Source organism: Porites lutea, chromosome 8, assembly GCF_958299795.1.
Source record: "Porites lutea chromosome 8, jaPorLute2.1, whole genome shotgun sequence".
NCBI classification, from domain to species: Eukaryota; Metazoa; Cnidaria; class Anthozoa; order Scleractinia; family Poritidae; genus Porites; species Porites lutea.
In genome coordinates, this window is record NC_133208.1 from 22104474 (window position 1) to 22126973 (window position 22500).

General features: G+C 38.1%; 1 protein-coding gene across 1 annotated transcript in view; it reads left to right on the top strand.

Annotated features, from left to right (window-relative positions):
* LOC140947021 (uncharacterized) overlaps nt 1-22500 on the top strand; it is a 151927-nt gene that overhangs the window by 6482 nt on the left and 122945 nt on the right. The window contains exons 11-16 of the mRNA XM_073396103.1: nt 1-223; nt 1139-1235; nt 1817-1939; nt 2318-2440; nt 3046-3168; nt 6389-6514. The exon at nt 1-223 is cut by the window's left edge and continues 55 nt beyond it. Coding sequence (XP_073252204.1) covers nt 1-223; nt 1139-1235; nt 1817-1939; nt 2318-2440; nt 3046-3168; nt 6389-6514 — 815 coding nt within the window. The remainder of the gene's footprint in view (nt 224-1138; nt 1236-1816; nt 1940-2317; nt 2441-3045; nt 3169-6388; nt 6515-22500) is intronic.

A 22500-nucleotide genomic window follows, 5' to 3' on the forward strand; every position in this document is an offset into this window, starting at 1 on the left:
TGCATGCGCCTCGTGGCTTACCGCTGAGTCAAACTGTTCTACGATGAGTTCCAATTTGGTAACGGTTCACAATCAAGAAGAAAATGTCTACATTCAACACCGTCACAACGGAGAGAGATCTTGGATTGGACTCAATGACCGAAGTGTGGAGGGCTCCTTTGTGTGGACAAACAAAGAAATAAGCAGTTTTAGGTTCTGGGCTCCACAGCAACCGAACGACTGGACATTGCCAGAAATAGTGGACATTTCGCGCCCGTGATTAATTGTCAGCGGAATCCCATTTCCAAAATGGCGGACAAAAACGATCGTAGTCAGGGAAAGCGTATCCCCCGCGATTTTTTAAATAATTTGAGCTCTGTGGATCTGTTTTACGAAGAAAAAAGCTGGAATGAAACATCTTGCAAGAAAATGTTAGGTTTATACTCGGCCGAGCGGCTGATAGCAACAAAACAGTACGCGGCTGTACCTTTCGTGACATTTTCGTGACAATTTTGTTTTAAAACCAAGCCTAGTAGGCTAGTCTAGGATTTTTGACTGCCTGGAACCTAGTTTATATCCCATGAAGCATCTCTGGAGTTGTAGCAACAACCAAAATGGCGATTCGGTGAGGTTTGGAGTTGTGAAGCTTTGTCCGACCGAAATAAGTCATTCGCAACCATGGCGTCCATTACTGGACTACAGATGGAAAACTGCGGGAAATAATGCGCCTTTGGAAGTATTTTCCAGTTCAAAAATCGTCCTTTTAACGACTGCTTTGGAAACATCTTCCATCGCAGAAGTGATATCGAGTCGTGCAAATTTACTTCAGTGAAGGGTTTATCCTCTAATCGACGAGTATTTCGCATGACTTCGGCAAGATTTTAAGACAATGTATGGAGAAATGGAGCGTACAACGAGAGATAAAAGTGGCCACTTCGGGAAGTAAGTAAACCTACTTCTAATTAGCTATTTTTAATCCACATGCGAAGGTTACACAGCGCTTAACATGTTTCGAGTCGTGCACCGAACACCCGTGAGCTCATAATCGATATATTTGAAAAAGTTTCCTTTTCTCCATACATTTTCTTATACGAATTCGCAGCCATTGTGGTCTTGGTGCGCACGCGCAACCGCCATCTTGTCCCTAATTTCTGGCAATGAAAACGAAGACTGTGTTCACACTCTTGGCGCCAAGCATGGTTACACTTGGAATGATGTGCCATGTACTAACTGTTACAACTACACGTGTTTTAAAGGTACTAAGCGTAGCACTATGGAGATTTATAACTGTATATCTTAATCTTCACGTTCCAGATAGTGAATCTACTGAGTTAAAACTACATTCGAAAAGGTCGAAACACAATTACAGCATGTTAGGCAGATGGTTAGACAGACTGCATGGAAGGGAAGAGAGGGTAACACCAATCAGTTTCATTATCACAAACATAGGGAAACAAGTCGTATACATTTGCATTAAAAGAATGTCCATTGACCTAAAAATGGCCGCAAAAGCCTGAAATGGGCGTAATCAAAAGAAGAACGAGAAAACGTTCATACGTTGGATTCACGAAAAAAGTCGCGCTAACCTCCGCTTACTTTTGAACCCGGTTTTCTAAACACCTCTTTGCAAATTATTAACGAACATAAGTACATACGTTAACTCGGGGCACGCCTACGACCCTTTCTGCAAGTTCCTTTTTTCAAACATTTTTTTTGTTGCCTTGCCAGTGTACGTCAATTACCCAACTACACCACAGTATATTATTTTTAAACAAGCTTCATTAACTAAAAAAAGTCATGTTGTTTGACAAGAAGCCTCTGTGTGCTTTCTTTTTAGACTTGGATGAATGTACCACTGGTTCCCATTCCTGTGACGTCAACTCCGTATGTCAGAATACCGTGGGTTCATACAAATGCTCGTGTAATGCTGGGTACACAGGAGATGGAAAACCTTGCAATGGTATTTGAGATACAGTTGATCCTCCATGTGCGACACCTCTCCCAAGCGACCCATAAGTCGAGATGGAGCCACACATATCGTAACTTTGAAATTTCACACAATAAATTGTTTTTCAAAAAAACGACCTACTCCAATCTGAAGGTTCTTAAATAAGACGACGAAACCATTGAAGGTGCAATGTTTGTGTGCAAAAGCTCAACACTGTCATGTCATTTTGGAAAAAAAGTTTAAAACCATATTTGTTAAAACATAAAAAAAAAAAAACAAACAAGAACAAAAAAAATGGAAACATCCAACCTTAGCGACCAGATGTAAACCATCAGGTAGATTTAATGTTAGTTATTCTAACGCTTTACGTAACTTACAATTCTCATGCAGATATCGACGAGTGTTCTACCAGCTCGCACAGCTGTGACGTTAATACGGTTTGCAGTAATACTGTTGGATCTTACACATGCGCATGTAAAGCAGGATTCACAGGCGATGGAAAAACATGCTCTGGTAAGCTGTTGCGGTATTGTAAAGCACGCTTCCAAAACGATGTGCCTGTATTTTCTAACGATGGACATACAACCTAAATGGTTCGAAATAATAATTAAGTAAAACTAGAAATATGTATCTGGCAAAATTATAGCCTAAAAAAAAACTGAGTAGGTGACCAGGCTCTAATCTATCGTAAGACCTGGGACTCCTTTCTCTCCTGTCTTCTTTTTTGTTCAATTATCCTATTTGATTTTTAAATGCGTATTTTAAAGCATATTTAGCATTATTTCCGCTTAACCTCGCTCAAATCAAAGATCGATTTTGGGGACGTTCAAGTTTTTTTTTCCGTAAAACCCAAACTGAAACGTACGTCCGACAAAACTATCTTAACGAAATTGATCTTTAGTATGCAAACTGAGCAAACAGGGTACTTTGCTCTTATAATTAATAAAAATTCGCATTGATTCGTCATGCATTTCAGAAAGGAAATTTACTCCCTCGAATACTCCCTCTTACTACTAGCTCGTTCTGCTATAGAGCTAAGAGGAAGTCTCACCTATAAGGTATTGATTCAGAGTTTGCTGCATCACTAAACAAGAAGGCTTCCTCACTTTTTTCGCCAGATGTCGACGAGTGCTCTACCAAGTCTCACAGCTGTGACGTTAATGCGGTGTGTAGTAATACTGTTGGATCTTACGCATGCGCATGTACAGCAGGATTCACAGGGGATGGATTCACATGCACTGGTGAGCCGTTTGAGTTTAATTTCGTTTGTATGATATGTTCTTTTTTTAGATTGAACAGCAACGACAGCAATACGAGAGTCTTTTGTGCTCTCCTCGCTTTTTACAGTTAAAGTTTTGGTTTGGCAGGAGTTTAAATTAATTTTAGTATTGACTGTAAGTAGTAAGAAAATAGAAAAGCGGAGCCAAGCAGCTAGTTTATATCATCGGATACGTGGAACGATGGTGATTGTTCAAACTTGCGATCATTTTTTTAGGCCTAATAATATACACGAAAAAAACTACTCAATTCTGATTGGCTGAGAAAGGAGTGCAGTTCTTCTGTTACACGAGTGCAAATTTGTAACACGAGTGCAGATTACAAATGGTTTCTGATGGGTTGAAAACAAAAAAGAAACCACCAAGAACCAATCAGATTAGAGCTGTTTTAACAACAAAATTTAAGAAAATGGCCATTGTTTTCAGCAAACAACGATTTGATTTCATGTACGCAAAACTACAATAGAAAAGTTTAAAAAAATCCAAACACTCAAACACAATAAAAAGAACGTCTTTCTGGCTAACTGTATTGAAAATACGGTGGTAAGAGAAAAATACTGTCAACAAAATCGAGGGAAATGAGCCAGAGAAACCAAACAAGCTACTGATAACAGACTACGCTTTGAGTAGAAAATAAAGAACAAAAACGGTGACAACCACACGCAAGCCATGACAGTTCCACTTTTCAGGCATTTAAATGAACATGATAACATGACTACATGATAACAACAAGGACTTCAAGTCACGTCATTCATTGCTGGGGGTGAAAGGCGTCCGGTTGCTCTCTTTAAGTCTTTTGTCGAGCAAAGACCTCTATTAAAACATCCATGCGATGGTCTGTTTCTTTCTACCTCAGTAGCAAACGAAACCGAAAATTTAAACATCTGGTTCAAACTAAACCAATGTGCCAAAATACCATAACTAACATAACGAAAGTATCCGCAGGTAGTAGTACTAGCCTTAACGAAAGTGAGAAAAAAAGTTTACGAATCATTGTGCAAGGAAAACAACAGTCAGCAAACTGAAAAAAGCAAACCTTACATATTGTAAGTTCAGAATATATCGCCACGACTGTCACAGGCCACAGAGGTATAAATTTCCTCAACGACTACGATGACGCCGACGAAGAAGGGCGACGATGACTCTCTCTTGCAATATCCAAATGAATAATTAAAACCCCAGAGCTGGGGCAAATATTATATTTAATACGGGCGGGAGTTTCCGACATCACAACAACCGTAGCTCCACTCACCCATCGATGGCAGCGTCGAAAGAAAACAAATTTCCCCCTCATTTTCGGGTTTTAATTCTCAACAATTTCTCCATGAATCCCAGCTATCATGGGGTCTCAGGAAAAGACTATCGGACTATGATGAACAGTTGTTAAACAACTGAGCAAGTGTCTTTCATCTTTGGCTGCTCAAAGTGTTCTCCTGATTTCAAAACGGCAGTATACTTCTGACTTGTAAACGCCGGGCTCTCATAATCGAGGATGAATTTAAAAATACTTACTTTTGCTGATTACCAGTTCGTGAACGGAATGAATCATAGAATGAAAAGAAACCACTGCCACGATCATGTCGTTGTTAATTGCAATTGATTAAATTGCAACTACCATACACTGCGACGATCAGATATATATTCATTTAAATTTGTACTTCCGCAGTTCACATCAACCTTATTCTACGACAGGTCAAGTATCTGTAATTATTATTAATGTAATGAGATTTACCATAAGGTAATATGACAAGTAAATATTATCTGTTAAAAATTACTGGCAATTTAATGGTGGGACAATTTTTCTCACAAGTAAGAATTATGGTATAGCCAATTACAGGCCGCAGACGAAAATCCACTATTAAAAACATCGTATCGGTTTTCCCGCCTTTCACTGTCCGCTTTCACTAAAATAGTTACGTTTTCTTCGATCGGGCACTTCAAGCATATAAAGTCTCACTCGAAGAATTTCCCGAAGGACAAGAAAAGAAAACACCAGAAAGAAAACTGAGCAGATTATTGCTCTATTTAAGGAATTTTTAATGATAAAAGGCGAGTCGAGTGTTTTTAGAAGAAATTCCCCAGGCGAATTTATCATGCATCAGCGAATGAGAAGACAACGAAGAATCGAAGAATATTAGCCCCCCCCCCTTCCCCCCTTGAGTTCATGGTATGATGTGATTGCCGAATTTAAAAGGTATTCGAAGAGAAAAATCACGACTACAGCATTACAAAAGACGTCACGAATGGCCTTTTGGTCAAAACAAAACGGACATTAGCTAGGCAAAGTAAACAAGCGGTGTCACTTTTCTCCGGCGTTGTAATTCAAGGAGGCCAATTCAGAATTTCAATCACCAGCTTGAATATAAATCAATCCATAAGTTAGCAGTCCAAGAATCTTCTCCAAAGAGGTACAGACCATTTAAAGTATTACATTCGGACCCTGATTAGTTGAATTACAAATCCATGAACATACGGCTTAAACTCTTTTCTTGAAACTTTGTACATTTTTGTACTTGGTACGTCTTTACGGTTCAGGGGCCCGTTTCTCGAAGGTCCCGGTAACTTAACGGGCCCGGAATCATATTTTCAAATCAAAGTCTCAAGAATAGTGGGGTGTGTTCTGACCTCTAATGAAGTCCATTTTGTTTCGTTAGCTAATAACTCTACTGTATCATTTTCAAAACTTTTAAAACTCCCTTCTAAAATGGAAAACAAAACAGCTTAACGGGCCCGGTAATTACCGGGAGCTTCGAGAAACGGGCCCCTGAACGTGTTGGAACATTCTCACTGAACGTTCAAACTTGTAGTATTATGTGAGATATAGCTTTTAAAAATCACGTTTTTACTTTTTCTTGGAGTTATCGAAAACAAATTTAAACATTTCAAAAACTGTTGAATACTGCAATGTTGATAGTAGTAAATATATCTCTCTTCGCAATCCTTGTGTTTGTATTGATTTTATCTCGCGATTGATAGTGTAAAAGTACAAATAAACTAAACAAATTGCTTCATGGTTGGTTACTTTGTACGATCTTTATTCTCTGGTTTTGAAGAATCACTTACTCGCCCGTATCTCGCTCTTTCGTCTGTAATCCTTCACAACTCGTGAGTAAAAATCGGTACGCACTCACAAACCATGAAGTAATATCTATTTCTTATATTTTGAGTAATTTTGTGTTCTCAGATGTCGACGAGTGTTCTACCAACGATCATAGCTGTCGTGACGTCAATGCAGTCTGTACCAATACTGTGGGATCGTACGCATGCGCGTGTAAAGCAGGATACACAGGAGATGGGAGGACTTGCAATGGTACGTTTGTTTGTTTTAAAAATGAGTCATTGTACAGCAATTGCTGAGCCCTGAGCCGAGCTACATAAAACCTACACTTAAGTAGTACTGTTTCAAGGATCTTCATGTCGATTGATTGATATTCTTGTATCTTAGCATTGAAATTTATTATTGAGAGAGCTGTGCAAAGAACTCATTTACTGTTAGAAATGAGTTCTATGTAAAAAGAAGTTCAAAAGCCTGCATATACTGTGTCTCCTTGTGAAACATGTCTCAAGTTTATCTGGTTTCAAACCCACTATCCTCCATCTGTTTATATGCTGCATTGCATCAATCGATGGACTTAGTTTCCAATGAGCATCTAATAGCTTTTTTTATGAATGCCGAACACTGAATGTTTGTAATGTTTTTCCACTATAAAATGCTCTTAAAAATAGACACAATGTATCTAAATGCTAAAATCAACTCTTACATGAAGCCTTGAAAACGTCAAAAATGTTTGATACATCAGCGCCCTGAATCTTTATTCGCAGATGTTGATGAATGCTCCAGCGGTTTACACAGCTGTCACAAGTTCGCTTTATGTACGAACACCATTGGGTCCTACAGCTGTTCATGTCAACAGCATTTCAATGGAGACGGTAAAAACTGCCAGCACTCTGCGAGCGGTGAGTATAGTTTTCATTGGTCTGGGTTAGTTTAAAAAAGTTAAACTAATTTCAGTGAAAGAGGAGCCCACTTAAAGTGTTTTTGAAATTAGGGCACATGACCTACAAGCCAAAAATTGTTCCTAGCAGACTCCATTCAAAACAAGGACATTGGGTGTGGTCATAGGGCGTACATTAACCCTTCAGTGGGGGGGGGGGGGGGGGGGTAGGGGGCAAATAGCACATAGCTATTCTGACATCAAATCCCCTCAGACACCCTTGATTGTCTATTTCCCAGCAACATTCCTTCCAAGGATATACATTTTTTTTTCCAAATCTCCCAGCCGGTAGAAATTGGCCTGAAGAACAATATTTTGAGGAACAGGTTGATTGGGTGCCCCTGATCATGTAAATCTCTCTGGGATGGGACAAAGTCGTTACGATTCGCAGAGTCTGCATCGTCCAATATCGTATTGTATTCTCGTTTCATTTGGCTAAACGAATCAATGGCCCTGATCCGGGCTGAGAGAGAAAGGTACGATATTGTCCGCTTTTCGGGAATAGGCTTTAAGGAGTCAAATTCATTGGGCGAGAGCAAAATTCCAGGTGAAGTTTGACCCGGGCCAAGTCTTCCAATAGGCTGGGTTTTTCAGAGTTATTTGATGATATTTTGCTCGTGTTCAACGTGAGAAGATTATGCGTGGTTGTAGATAGTCTTATTAGTGCTGCGAAAGTGTATAATTGTGTGATTTCCAAATGGTTTTGACAGGCAGAACTCAGGTATGTGGTCGTGTGGTTGAGCTATTGTACTAAAATATTCTGTGCCAGCAATAAAAAGGTTTCGTCGGTGTTTAGCTTACTAAGCTTAGCTGATTGTGCCTTGGAAAATCAATTCTCGACTCAAGACAATTTTTTTTTTTTTTTTTTTTTATCTTTAATAACATTTATTCAATCGACAATCAACAATCAAAAATGCTTACAAACACTACGATACTTACACTACTTACAATACAATATTTAGAATACAATAGACTAAGGTACTTACTCTGTTTACAATGTAAAGACTTACAATACTCAGTACTTACAACACTACCTACTCACTACTCACACTACAATGCACTATTTACAAGCAGTTCTAATTAGTAATTGTACTTCAAAACCAACATTTACAAAACCAAACATTCACGGTAAACGCACTTATATCTTAAGTGTCTTAAAGAGGCAGCGATTGTGAAGCAAAAGATACACCAGGTTAATGCTGGAGAAAATGAGCAGAGGATCGAGATATACAAATGTATACAAAATCAAAGGCTTACTTAAATAAGGAGCTCACATTTTCCCATTTTTTTGGTAAAATGGGACCTGCAGTGGTCTCTATGTGGTAGAATGATTTGAGGTATTGCAGGAAGCCTGCTATCTTTGGCGAGGTTTCCCTTCTTTTGCTAATCCAGATGTAATTTCTGGCTAGAAGGAAAAGGAAATTAATTTGCTGGCAGTTTTTTGAAGAATCCGGCCTTAGACCAAGTGCAACAAATATATCTAATGTGTAATGTTCCGGTGTAATGTGGAGCAAAGTCAGCTTAAGAGATAAACTATGCCAGAAGAAGGCCACTTTAGGACAAGACCAAAAAAGATGAAGAAGTTTCTCTGGTTCATTATTACAAAAAGAACAATTTGGGTTGTCTTTTACGCCAATTTTTGTTAAGAAGTCGTTCGTTGATATTCGTCTATGTAAAAATTTATATTGGAATTCAATAATTCTTGTACTTTTAGTATATTTAGCGGCCAACTGGTAGGCTTCCCGCCAATTAATCGCCTCCACATCATTTTCGTTGCAGTCTTTTAGCCATTTCTGTTGATTATGGGATGGTAACTTGCATTTTGTAGAAAGCAACTTGGTGTATACAAGTTTGCTCGCACTTTGGCATTCTGTTAATCTTACTACAAAGGTTTCATAATTGTTGCAGTTTTTGATACAGTTTGTTTTACATGTAGTCCAAAGAGATTTTAGAGCAGACACTAGTCCGAAATACTTTAAAAGACAAACTTTGAGGCTGTATTTTTGCTGCAGCTCAGCTAGTGATAAAAATTTGTTATGTTCATCTTTCAAATGTTTCACTTTCGTAACGCCTCGATCAAACCATTCACGATAGAAGACGGGGCAGTTATCGATTCTAATGAGTGAGTTGTACCATAAAGTTTGTTCAAGAAATTGTTTCTCGGACGTTATGTTTTCATCAAAATTGACTTCCGCCCAGATTGAAAGTATCTCTTTTATAAAGTTATTCTTAATCTTGGGATTCTCAGTGGTATCTTTCTTGTTTAAATTACTAGTGAGGACTATTGTGCCTCCAAATCGCTCTAACTCTATATCAAAAAAATATTTCCATTTTCCCTGGTTCTCTTCATCCAGATATTTTTTAATCCATGTAGCTTTCAGGGACTTGTTAAAAGACTGTATGTCTATCATTTTAAGTCCTCCATTAGCATAATCGTTTGTTATAATGTCGCGTTTGATTTTATCTCCTTTTCCATTCCAGAGGAATGAAAAAAATAACTTGTTTACTTCTTTGATAATTTTCACATTTGTATGTAAAGGTGAGAGCACATAAACGAGCTGAGAGGCAACCAGACTTTTTAGGACCGTTATCTTTCCAACTAGGGTAAGTCTACGGTATTTCCAGCAGCTCAAAACATTCCGGACCTTATCTAGTTTTTGATTATAATTTAAAGTTGCAGTTGCTTCCGGATCATTTGAAAACCAGACACCTAAAGCTTTAACTTTACACTTCGGCCATTTAAAGTTTCTTCCACTTTGTAAAATTCGGCTGGTAGGCCGTCGGTCCCAGGGGTCTTTTCTGATTCCATATCTCTTAAAGCCTCAAGGCACTCTTTTTCAGTTAAAACTCCTTCGCACGAAGTTAATTCATGTTCGTCAATGGCTCTTTCATCACCACCCTCAAAGAAAACAGTTGTACCATCTTGGTTGTATGTGTTACCTTTGGATGAGTAGAGATTTTTATAACACACCACACATTCAGTTAATATTTTTTTATCCGAGGTGACAAATTCGCTATCGTTTATTTTAATTTGACTTATTGTCCCTTGCTTGTAGTGTCGTTTTTCTAAATTAAGAAAATACTTGGTGTTTTTCTCTCCTTCATTATACCATTTAGACTTAGATCTCAAAATTGCGCCTTTGGTGCGGATTTCAATTATCTTTTCAAGCTCAAGCCTGCTTTCATTCAATTGTTCCTCCAGGTGTAAGGAGTGCATTTCATCGGAGTTTTTATTATCGATATCCGCTTCTAATCTGGCAATTGTTTGTTCCAGAAATGTTTCGCGTTGTTTAGCTTGCTTTGTTTTGCTCTTGGAGTAGCGGAGCGATTTAGGAGCATATATGTTCCCTAAAGTAAAACACTTTTCATTGGTTTTAATGTCGCAAATAATGAAGCGTCCTTGGGGGTCAGTGTAAGTTTTTTCTATTTGAAAATCGAAGTTGTTGTTGAAATGCATACCCCTGCTTTATTGCTCTTATAAGTACTAAAAATAGCTTGATAGCCCCATTCAGCAGACCATACGTGATTAGTATTTTCAGTGCAGTGGACTTCTTGTAGCATATATGCCGAGTAATTTTTTTTGCGAAGCCAATTAAACACCTCTCTACGCTTTGTATTGTCTCTTAATCCCCTGACGTTTAGTGATGCTATTGTCAAAGCCATAGATATTCTCTTGGGCAGCTTTGCAGAGGAAGCCTTACATCACCTGGTGTCAAAGCTCCACAATCACTGCACGGTATGATAGGAATTTGTACTAGGCGTTTACTTCTAAAACAAATGATTAAGCTATTAAAACATAGAAACCAAACAGAACATGCACAGATAAACACAACTAAATAAGAAACCTCTTCGTAAAGGGACATGGGGGGGAAGCTAGGACTTTTACCTAGAATCTTACAGACAGATAAGAAAAACTGAAGCGCCATCTGTTACGAACCTCTATTCCGATCGCCTAAATAATTATCTAGCAATTGATAATAACGGGTGGCAAATGTGGTCAAACGATACTAACGTGATCTTGGTTACCTAATGAGTAATGACATGATGAAGAAGCATTCTCACCTATCCTGGTATCTCGAGAGGTTTACCAACTGGCCAAATTTTACCTTTTATCAAGAGCTTATCCTAATTCCGTCTCGAGGAAGGTGCGAACAACTAATTCAGTGTCTTCTTTGTCTGTTTCTTGCACAATATTTTCAAAAATTATATTTTCCCGCCTCGAGTAGGCTTCCAAATAGAGATTCTTGTCTTGTACTTCTTTAAGCTTAGCTTCTAAAACAACATTTTTCTTCTGCAAATCGGTTAAAGCGAGATCTGTTTTCTCCTGGTAAAATGTTAGGCTCGCTGTCGAATTCTGCTGTTGCTTCTCAGCTTTATTTAAGCTTTCTTTCAAGTTCTCAATGTCGTGGCTGGCGGTTGTTTGCGAATATTCCAGCTTCTGTATTCTTCCTTCCAATTATTGAAGGGACGTATGGACTTCATTTACTGTTGTTTGGATAGCGTCTAGCTTTTCCAGCTTTCGATTTATCTCCAAAGCTTTATGAAAACCTTCGGCCATGTTCAAAACCGTAAAGATTTCGTCTTCAACCTCGTGCTCCTCGACTACTTCAGGAGAGTTTACTTCATCACTCCTCGCTTTTTTTGCTTCTGGTGAAGTGCTCGACTCCTCTGAAGAGGAACGCTCGCTTCTTTTCCTTTCCAAGATCTTTTTCAACGGTTCTTCCATTTACCACCCGGGAAAAATAGAATATGTGGCGGACGGATCAAGGACACGTCTTACGCCATTGCTACCCAGGCCCCTTTTCAAGACAATTGGAACTAGGTCCAGTTTCAGAGCGCTCTTGGCTTTGAGCCATAGGCCGGTTTTGGCAGATAAAAAGATGATGATTTGTGTTCTCTATAATGCTTGGATCAATTTGCTGTATATTCCATGTGGATTCCTGTCATTTTTCGGACCGCAAAAAAGTTATTGTAGTGTTTTGATAACTATTTAAGTTCTTATGCAAACCTTAACCAGGCACTTTTGGGCTGCATTTCATTCAACTTAAAAACTTCTTGTAAGTTTGAAATGACACTTAGAAATTTTTCAAACAGTCGGATTACTGAATAAGTGTTTAAAACTTAGCTTGCGTCATTCTATATTTGAACTCGTTGAAATGATTCTAGGGACCACTAACTTACTACCCGGCGTCAGATAAAGGCTTTTAATCATCAGCCTTTGAAGATTTTTTATTGTTTCAAATTGCCAAGTTGTAGAATGAGTGGATATTTTTTCTTACTAGGTTTTCAATATTAAACTGGGTTGCTACCAGATATAATTGATAACACGTGATTTCACAAAGTGAAAACATTTTCAGAACAGCACGCTATTTGAACAAAACAAATTAAACAAGTTTCCCGTGACAACATCTATGTATCTGTATACTCTAATAGATCATGGGCAATGATCAATCACAACGCGTATAGCATTCACATCATTTTATAAACATGTATAGTTCATGATCGGGACGACGCAAGTCAAGGCGCATTGAAACACATACAAGAGAATGGAAAGGTAAATTTCCCTTTTGAGATTTCTAAGCGACTGTTTTTATCGCATCAGTTTTCTTTTCTTCTTTTTCGCGACTAAACCTGCCTCGTAACAACCATTTTAGCTTCTCTCACCATCTGGATTTTATTGGCGATTAACGGCCAAATTCTTGGAGACACCACTGCATGTGACTGGTAACTGTGGTAAGAGCTTGAATATAACGGTAGTTTCGTGGTGTTGCGGAGAAGACATAAAAACTAAACAATACCCACACCATGAAACAAAAGCGGACTAACAATTAGTTGTAGTTCCTATATGCAACACCAAGAAACACTGCAACCAAGATAGCACAGAAAGTTCAGTATTCCATTTGAAAAGTGCAAGACAAAGAGTACGATTTTTAGTCGCCAGCTAAGCAAGAAAACAGATGAGGAACTGAAACGTCACGACAATTAGGACCACATTAGCTGCCAAAAACTGATGGGATGGACTCATGATCATTGGCCAATTTAAAACCTTGAGCGTCGTCAAAGGATTCTTGGTCCATGTTTTACGAGAGATAAAGAAGCTTTACTATAAGAAATATATGAAAATGGCGCGTTGTAAATCCGTTGTACAAGGCGAATATTACCGGGGTGCTACATACTTGAAAGATCCAACCAGCATAAATCGCTATGTCGTTAGACCCTTCTAACCAAAATGGTTTAAATAGAAGCATGGGATTGAGAGATGGGAGAGGGCCACAAGCTTGTTTCAGTTTCAATGAAGACATCATAGTGATTTCGTTTTTATTTGTCAAATTTCCATTTTTGTTTTTAACTTTTTTATTTTCACTTCGCCATTTAGCTTTTCGATTGATATTTCGGTTTTTATTTTTTACTTTTCCGTTTTCGTTTTTAAGGTTTTGATTTTCACTTCGCTATTTTGCTTTTCGGTTGAGATTTCGGTTTTTATTTTTTTACTTTTCTATTTTTGTGTCTAACCTTTTTATTTTTACCGATCTATTTCTTTTTACTTTTCAGTTTTTGTTTTTTCTTTTAAATTATATAATGAAAACCAAAACCAAAACCTAATTATAAACATCAAAAAACGAAAGCCAAAAAACCAAAAACAGAAACCAAAACGAAGCCAACAGCAAGTGGTAACGTTGCGAGTATGCGCGAGCCACAGGACGGAAGTTTGTGGTGGTATTGGATCGCAGCGAATGCAGCAAAGAAAAATGGCGCCTCTTTTAAAAATTACCATCGTCGACCATCGTCGATCATCGTCTTAGTCATCTGTTCTATCTTTGTGGAGTGCAGATAAGACAAAGTCTTTTTTGTAATATGCGAGATTGGTCTCAAGGCTAATAAGGCGCAGATCATTCACAATTCTGAGCGGTTGCGGTCCATGAGTGATTATTGTTTCGTGTTTTGGCTTGCGCGCTGACACGTCAAACTTCGATGGGGTTCTGTGTAACAGCTGCAAAACTCCTCTATTAACTGGATTACTGGGAAAAAATCTCTTCGTGTAAGTTGTGACCGAGTAAAAAACGTCCGACGATTTGAATAAAACGCTGTGAAAAAAAAAATTATCAATGCTAGTCCGTTTATATAGTCATAATTGCAGTTCTTGTGACAATCTCCTTGCAATAATACGATTTCACGTCAGTTATGGTTCAGGAACGCCCTGTTGTTCAGAGACGTGCAACCTTACACTGTAATTTTCAGGGAGTTATAATAACTCCTCTAGTGGGGCTAATTTAACTCCTTACAGTGGAGTTATTTTTCGTGGAGTTATTTTAACTCCAAAAAGGAGTTTAAAGAACTCTTTTTCAGGAGTAAAAGTGACCCCAGATATTGAGGAGTTAAAATAACCCCAAAAAAGGAGTTATCCTGTACCTAAAATTTTAACTCCACTTTCAGAGTTAAATTAACTCCAAAAAGAGTAAAAACAACCCATGTAAGGAGTACAAGTAACCCCATTTCGGAGTAATTTTAACTCCAGACTGGGAGTAAAAAGAACTCTTTTTCAGGAGTAAAAATGACCCCAAATTCGGAGTTAAATTAGGAGTTAAAATAACCCCAAAAAAGGGGTTATCCTGTACCTAAAATTTTTACTCCATTTTTGGAGTTATAATAACTCCCTAAAAATTACGGTGTAGTGCAGTGATTCTGCCAGTGATTACTTCTCAGAGATACCTCTTTCCTAACCACCAGTGTCCAGACCAGGTGCAGTGCCCTAATTCTGCGACTGATAAAATTTCAAAGATATCCTACCCAGGTCTATGAAATTGTATGTTTCCATTTTTGACTAGGTGATATAAAACTAAAGACCCAAACTCTAGAAATGACATTTTGTAATATGGAGGCTTTTGAATCCAAGATGCCCCTTATATTTCTAAAATAAAGAACTAGATGAGCCAAAACAGGAGTGTGGCACAAGATGTTTCATATTACAGATGTGTTTTATTGAGGTAACCCTAACCATCAAAAATCCTTCCCTTTTCTCCCCACATTGCTACATACTAGAAAATTGCAAATATGCACACAACAGTGAAAATAATTAAAATAGTAAAGATCAAAGTCATATCTAAAATTGCATTTTCTCCCTGAGATATTGAAGTGAATTTTCTTCCTCTGGTACTTCCATGTTGCACTTATTTTTGCTTTTCATAAATTTTGTTGTTGGTATTTTCTACTGCACATGCGTTAATTATATAATATATAGCTAATAAGGTTTAGCTCCCTTGACTAGCCCATATCTATTTGGGGCCAAGTTCTTATGATTTGAAGATTAAAAAATTGAAAATTAGAGAAAATTAGCTCTAACTTTTCCCTTTCGTTCTATTTCAACATGAGGAGAACTTAAGGATCTTAAAGCCTGATATTTAGAAAGTCTGAGTTTATGGTTGTTTCAAGTGAGCCAATGTATGACTCAATAAAATTAAAGCTTGTTTGTGTGTCTTCTGGGGCACCAAGACTATTTGATGCAGTTCAGGATGGAGTGACAGACCCTTCGCATTCTGCAGATAGCATAGGGTTAAATAAAAAACAGATAGTCGCCATTTTGTACCAGCTCTGCTATGGCTTGAGTGAAAAGTGCAACTGGTTTGAATGTGACGATGCAGTCGTCCTCAATGACTACCACCTAAATCAACAAGGTTTTGTGCTGAGCATCTCGTAGGGAGCTCCTGCAACAGGCAAAAGGCAAATGAAATTTTCCATAACTTGTCATCTTGCAACACCACGAGCATCAATTGCAACTTGTGCAGCCTATGATAGATGACTATATACACTACTACTGTATACGCAGCCAAACTGACATTAATAATAATAATAATAATAATAATAATAATAATAATATTAGTAATAGTAATAATAATAATAATAATAATAATAATAATAATAATAATAATAATAATAATAATAATAATAATAACAATAAATGTTATTTAGCCAGGGTTATCTCTTCAGCATAAAATGCTGCTATCAATGAGGGCCCTGGAAAAAAAAATAAAGTAAATATATAAAATATATAAATTACAGTAACTAAAAATACACTAAAAGTTAAAAATACAACAAGATTAAAAAATTGTTTTAAAAGCTAAAATACAGCAATTAAAATGCATTTAAAAGCTAAGCTAACACAAAAACTTAACAGGTAACTAAAAAACTTTTGATCTATATAATTCCAAAATACGAGTTTTAAAAATCACAACTGACTTGGAATCCTTCATTTCACTTGCAATATTATTAAAAAGTTTAGATCCATTAAAACAAAAAAAAAAGACTTCCTTGCCGTCTCAGTTCTGACCTTGGGGAGCAGCAAGTTGTGCCCACTTTCCCTCGTGTTGTGGGCTGTTCTAAAAACTTTAAAATAATTTAAAAAAATAATGGAGGGGATCCCTTCAAGCATTTAAAAGTCAAATTAATGGTGTGCATATCACGCCTCATAGACAAGGGAAGCCACTTTAAATTGTTCTCAGCGTCTGAATCTTTGGTCTTCAAAACAATCCTAGCTGCTCTTCTTTGTGCTCGATCTAACTTATCACGTTTTTTTTTTTTCCCAATGCTGCTCCAAGCAACATGGCAATAATCCATAACCGGCAGAACAAGAGACTGATAAACTTTATTGGCTGCATCGACAGTTAGATTGTTTCTAATTCTTCCGAGGACACCGATTCTCTTGGAAATCTTAACCAATAGCTTATCCACGTGTTGTTTGAAATTGAGATTTGCATCTATTAGCACACCAAGGTATTTGTAATGTTGTGCTTGATTTATCGGCTTATTCCCGAGGAATAAGCTAAATGGCCCATCCGAAAGGGTAGCCGAAGCGATTCGTTGTTGAGTGCCGAAAAGAACGTATTCGGTCTTCACAGGATGAATGCACAGCTTATTAAGATGGGTCCAGGAATGCAACTGTTTTAGATCTTTATTCAAAACGGTACTTATGTTTCCGATATTGGAATCAGCGTTGAAAAGGACAGCACCGTCCGCATAAAGTAGGATCTTTGACTGAAGTAAACAGTTAAGCAAGTCATTCATGTAAATCTAAAATAAAATTGGACCAAGTATGGACCCTTGTGGGACGCCAGATTTTATCTGCTGAGGTGTAGACTGTGCGCTGCCATAGACTCCAACAGATTGACATCGACTCGTAAGATAGTTCTTAAACCACCTCAGTTTATGGTTGTTGATACCATACCGAGGCAGTTTCTTTAGGAGAAGTTGGTGATTGACACTGTCGAAGGCTTTTCGAAAGTCGTCAAACACCGCTGCTGTAACACAACCTTCGTCAATGCCTTTCCTAATACAATCCGTGAAGTATGTAACCGCGTCCTGGGTAGAATGATTTTTTCGAAAACCACACTTGAAGGGAGATAGCTGACTGGACGTATCTAAATGTTGGAGGAGCTGTATTTGCACGGCTCTTTCAAGGATCTGCGAAGCCACCGGTAAAACGGAAATGGGACGGTAATTATCCATACACTTCTTATCCCCATCTTTATAAAGTGGAACCACCCTTGCATATTTCCATTCCTCCGGTAAAACTGCAGAAGAAATCGAGAGATTTATTATGACTGTTAGCGGAGCTGAGATGCTTGGAGCCGCATCCTTTAGTAAACAGGCTGGAATTCCGTCAAAGTCCTGTACCTTTCGATGTCTTAAGCAGCCTAAGTTGACGATGAACAAACGCGGCTGATACTGGTTTCAAAGGGAACAAAGATTGACTTGAATTATTCAAACATGCTTCTGTGCTCAGTTGGTTCCTGTTAAGAGGTGGAATACTAGAAAGCAACTTTTCCACAACATTTGTAAAATATGTACAGAAACCGTTTGCAATAGTAAGGGCATCCGTGGCTGTTTTTTTCCATTTATTGTGATAGGCTCAATAGAAGCTGACGGTTGAGGTGTAACCGATTTGTTGGGAAGGACTTTCTTAACAGCTTTCCAGAAATTCTTGGGATCATCAGAATTTTCTTCTATGATTCTGCGGTTGTAGCTGGATTTCGCTTTTCTAATCATGGCAGTAACCTGATTTCTCAAACTCTTGTATCTGGACCAGTGTAATTCGGTGTTTTTCCTGCGAGCTTGGCGGTAAAAATGATCTCTCTCGGCCATTACTTTCTTTATCTCGTTTGCCAAGCAAGGGGTGTTTCTGCCGCGAACTTGCTTTTCAATTTGAGGTGCATGTTTATCAGCCACGTGCAAGAAACAGGTTTTGAAGTTCAACCACGCGTTATCGACATCCTGACACTCACTGAGGTTGTCCCAGGAGACAGATGACAGATCTTCATTAAAACGTGTAGGACAATACTTGCTGTAGTTTCTGCATTTTATCGTTCGTGGTTTAAACTTAAGCGAGTTCAACTTTCTAACAAAAGCCGTCATGTCATGATCACTGAGTGCTGACTTGACCACCTTGACTGAGGTAATACTCTGTGGTAGAGAAGTACAGCTAATGTCAATAAGAGTTTGGGATTCCCTTGTGACTCTTGTAGGGTCATTAACAACCTGTGTCATGTTCATGCTTTGACGAATGCTCTTGAGCTTCTTTGTTTCTCCCTGACACCTCGCACCAGGTGAAAAATTACAATTTAAATCGCCATTATAATCACTTCTTTCTTTTCGGCATCGGCAACTTCTAAAACATTCTCAAACGACGACATAAACTCCGCATCCAAGAAATCAGATCCATCTGGGGGACGATAAAATGTTCCTAACAGAATCCCTTTTGAATGAGGCTGAATAAGTTCTATCCAGATAGCTTCTAGCTCGGGTTTTTCTAAATCTTCTCGTCTAAGAGCCGATAAAGAATCCGCTAAATAAACAAGAACCCCACCACCTCTGTGATTACTCTGTCGATCCTTTCGGTAAAGTTTATAGCCATCAATCGTTACTTCAGTATCACTAACATTATTGGAAAGATGACTTTCAGTAACGCCAAGAATGCTGATTCCTTTACGTGACTCTAGTAAAGCTCGAACTTGGTCAATCTTTGGTAGCAGGGAGTGGATGGTTTGATGACATACTTTCAAGCCCTTCGAAAGCAACAACTCCGAAAGACTTTTAAGTTTAGGGTATGCTGTGTTCTCGCTCTCGCTAACTTGCTCAGTGACTACCACCTCTGCTTCGCTACAGCTTTTACAACACTTGCATACCTTGAACGAAATTCCGATACACTTCAGGTGAAAAAGACCATTGCATGCTTGACATGAAGCCTCACCTTGGTTCCTTCGGATCGTCTTGAGACAAACTGAACACAAAGGTCGCTTAGCGTGGTTTACCGGACCAGGGTTGAGTGATATATCACTCGCTTGCATTTAAATTCCGGCAGCGACAAAAAAGTTCACCAGTTTGGTTAACTTCCCAGGGTTGCCAAGTTTGAACGTAGTTTTGAGGTCCCGCTTTCGTTTACGAGGGAAAGCTTCTAGCCGGAACGAGATTTCTCTTGCCTTCAAGTCTCTCGTAACGGCCATCGAGGTAATAAGGAATCATTGGTAAGCCAAGTGCTCCTAAATTCATGCGCACAAACACTGAATATATGAGACCCAGAGTATCAAAAGAATGATTTCTATCGGAGAGTGAAAAGTTACCCCTATGACATTTTGTTGTTGCCTACAACTAGCGATACCCCTTTAGATATTCAGGATTTCTAAAGTGTGATGAATACGAATTTATATTCAAGAAGGAAAGAAATCTTTTGGATAGAAAAGGAATAATAACATTTAGGATTTTTGTACGCGTACAAATACATTGTATGTGATGGAGCTAATTCTTATGTGGATGCCAATGCAAGGAATCAAATTTAGGGATTCCATCTCCAGTGCAGTCTGTGCTTCAAACAGGAATGGCAGTCCAGCAAGTGCAAAGCTGAACAAGGGAAAGAATTGTTTTGTGCTTGAACTTGTGCTAGTGTCAAAGTGGGAGTAATATCGTAATGGTCATATGAAAATGCATTTAATCACACTTGTCATATTTTATAGTAGGGCAGGGAAAAGAATGCGTATATGTGTAAATTCATATTTTATATTGATTAAATCAAAACCTTAAAAGCAAAAACGGAAAAGTAAAAAAAAACCGTAATTTCAACTGAAAAGCAAAATGGCGAACTGAAAATCAAAAAGTTAAAAACAAAAAATGGAAAAGTGAAAAATAAAAACGAAATCACTGTGCCTCCCCCTCCTCACCCGGGCTTCGGTAGAAATCCCTGCGGGGGCAATTATATAATTATGAACTAATTGTAACTGATTAAGGTCTTAGGCAGAAGACAAAAACCTTAAAATTGTCTCGATCCGCCATGTCAAGGCGGGGAATCCAATAATCATTACATTGATCACGATATGTGCACTATTTCTTCCTGAATTTGTTTAAGGGCTAACTGCCTGGTGTTTACCAAGAGCCATAATGGCTCTTGCAATTTGGTCCTGTATTGTTATGGGGGAGATAGGGCTGTAACGTTACACCATCTTGTGTGGAATAAAAAAAAAATGTTTATCTTTGCTGTGCGCAATCCCTATTACTGCAATTAACAATAATATTGAGAGAAACGCTAGGGAGATGTTTATACATTACTAAACACAGAACGCTTTCAGAGCTACAAAACCATTTTGTCTTTCCTTTTTGTATATAAAGATATATTACCTTAGAATTAAACACCAGTCCAGAAATATTCGCCAAAATTCGAGAATTAACTTGAACGAAATGGAATAGGGGTGATAAAGTATGAAACAGCGTGAATACACTTTTTTGTGTCGTTTTCGCTACATGCCGTCGCCGTCGTCGTGGTTGCTTTAGCTCCCTTTTATGGAAAAAGACCGTGAATGATAGGAAGGCCAGGTATGCCAAATGTTGTGAGAATACGCGGGACTCTACGCCTCCGAAGGACTATTATTAATTAACTCTGGAGGACCTAAACGTTGCGTCACTGAATTTCGCAGTAGGCTGGGAGATTAAAACCGCATTATTTGAAGAGAGAGCATCATGCCACTAGCACGTTAGCTCAGAACGAAAAAAAACTTTAAAGGCTTTTATTATTTTGCGCGTTTCAGGGCTGATCATTATGATAACAAGCTTCAATCGTATCTGACACTTGCACGAGCTTATTTTTATAAATTAAGGGAGGCTCTCCAGCAAAGTGTAGTTCTCTTCTTTCCGTTATTTACTCATGAGATTCCTTGACGCTCACGGATCCCTGCAGAAGAAGAAAATGAAATTGCATGAAATTGCAGGCAATGATGCAATGATGCAATGCTATATTAAGAACTGTACACAGATGCGTCAGAGGTTCTAGATATCCATTCAAATCACGTGAGGTCTCAGAAGACTTCACTTTCGCTGTAGCTGGTCTACATCTGCACTCATAATTTTGGGCCTAGATTTTTGATAGTTTTTTTCTTAGTAATGCTTGATTTTCCTTTTCCCACTCTTAATTTATTCACAATTGTAAATAGTTTTCTATCGTGAACATATATTTAGTTTTTAATTAGTATCTTAGAATTCTGAATTGTGAAGGGGTTTTGCCGGAAATTTGTATTTATATAATATTGATGTGGACGTTTTATTGTTTTGAATAATTTGCAGACGTTTTGTGTGTAGTTTTTATAAGATTGTTATAAGATTTTAATAAAAGATTAAAATTGGTGTAAAATAAGATGTGTGAATTCAAAAGCGCGAAAGAATGGGGCGGAATTTATTTAGGTATAAAAATATAAACTTGAATAAAATACAAAGATCTAATGAGCGAGTGTCACAGGACAAAGAGTCTGTTGAGAGGCATAATGATTGTCTTCAAAACAAAAGGTCCGCAAATTCGTTGGATTCCTCACGGGAGTTTTGGGCTGTCTCAGTGTAAATCCAGCAGCAAAAAAAAACATGCTGGTGACAAAATCTCTAGAAAGACATTACAAATTCTAAAAAAAAAAAGGTCCGCAAATACTTTGCACTCCTCACGAGAGGTGAGGACTGGCTCAATGTAAATCGACCTGCGAAGAACACACTGGTTCTGATATAAGTTTTGAGAATATAACCCTATGCCTTGATCAACTACCGCTTAAAATTCAATTCACAGAGGAAAAGAGAACACTGAAAACCCTGGTTCTGAGTCGAGAAGCGAACACGCTACCTCAATATATAAATCGAGCTGCAAAGAACAACCTAGTTCTGACAAAAATTTGAGCGTAAAACCCTATTCCTTGATCAGCTGCTGCTTTAAACGCAATTTATAAAGCAAACCAGAGCACTAATTGCCCTTTCAAACTAGAAATCGTATTAAAGCTTACTCACC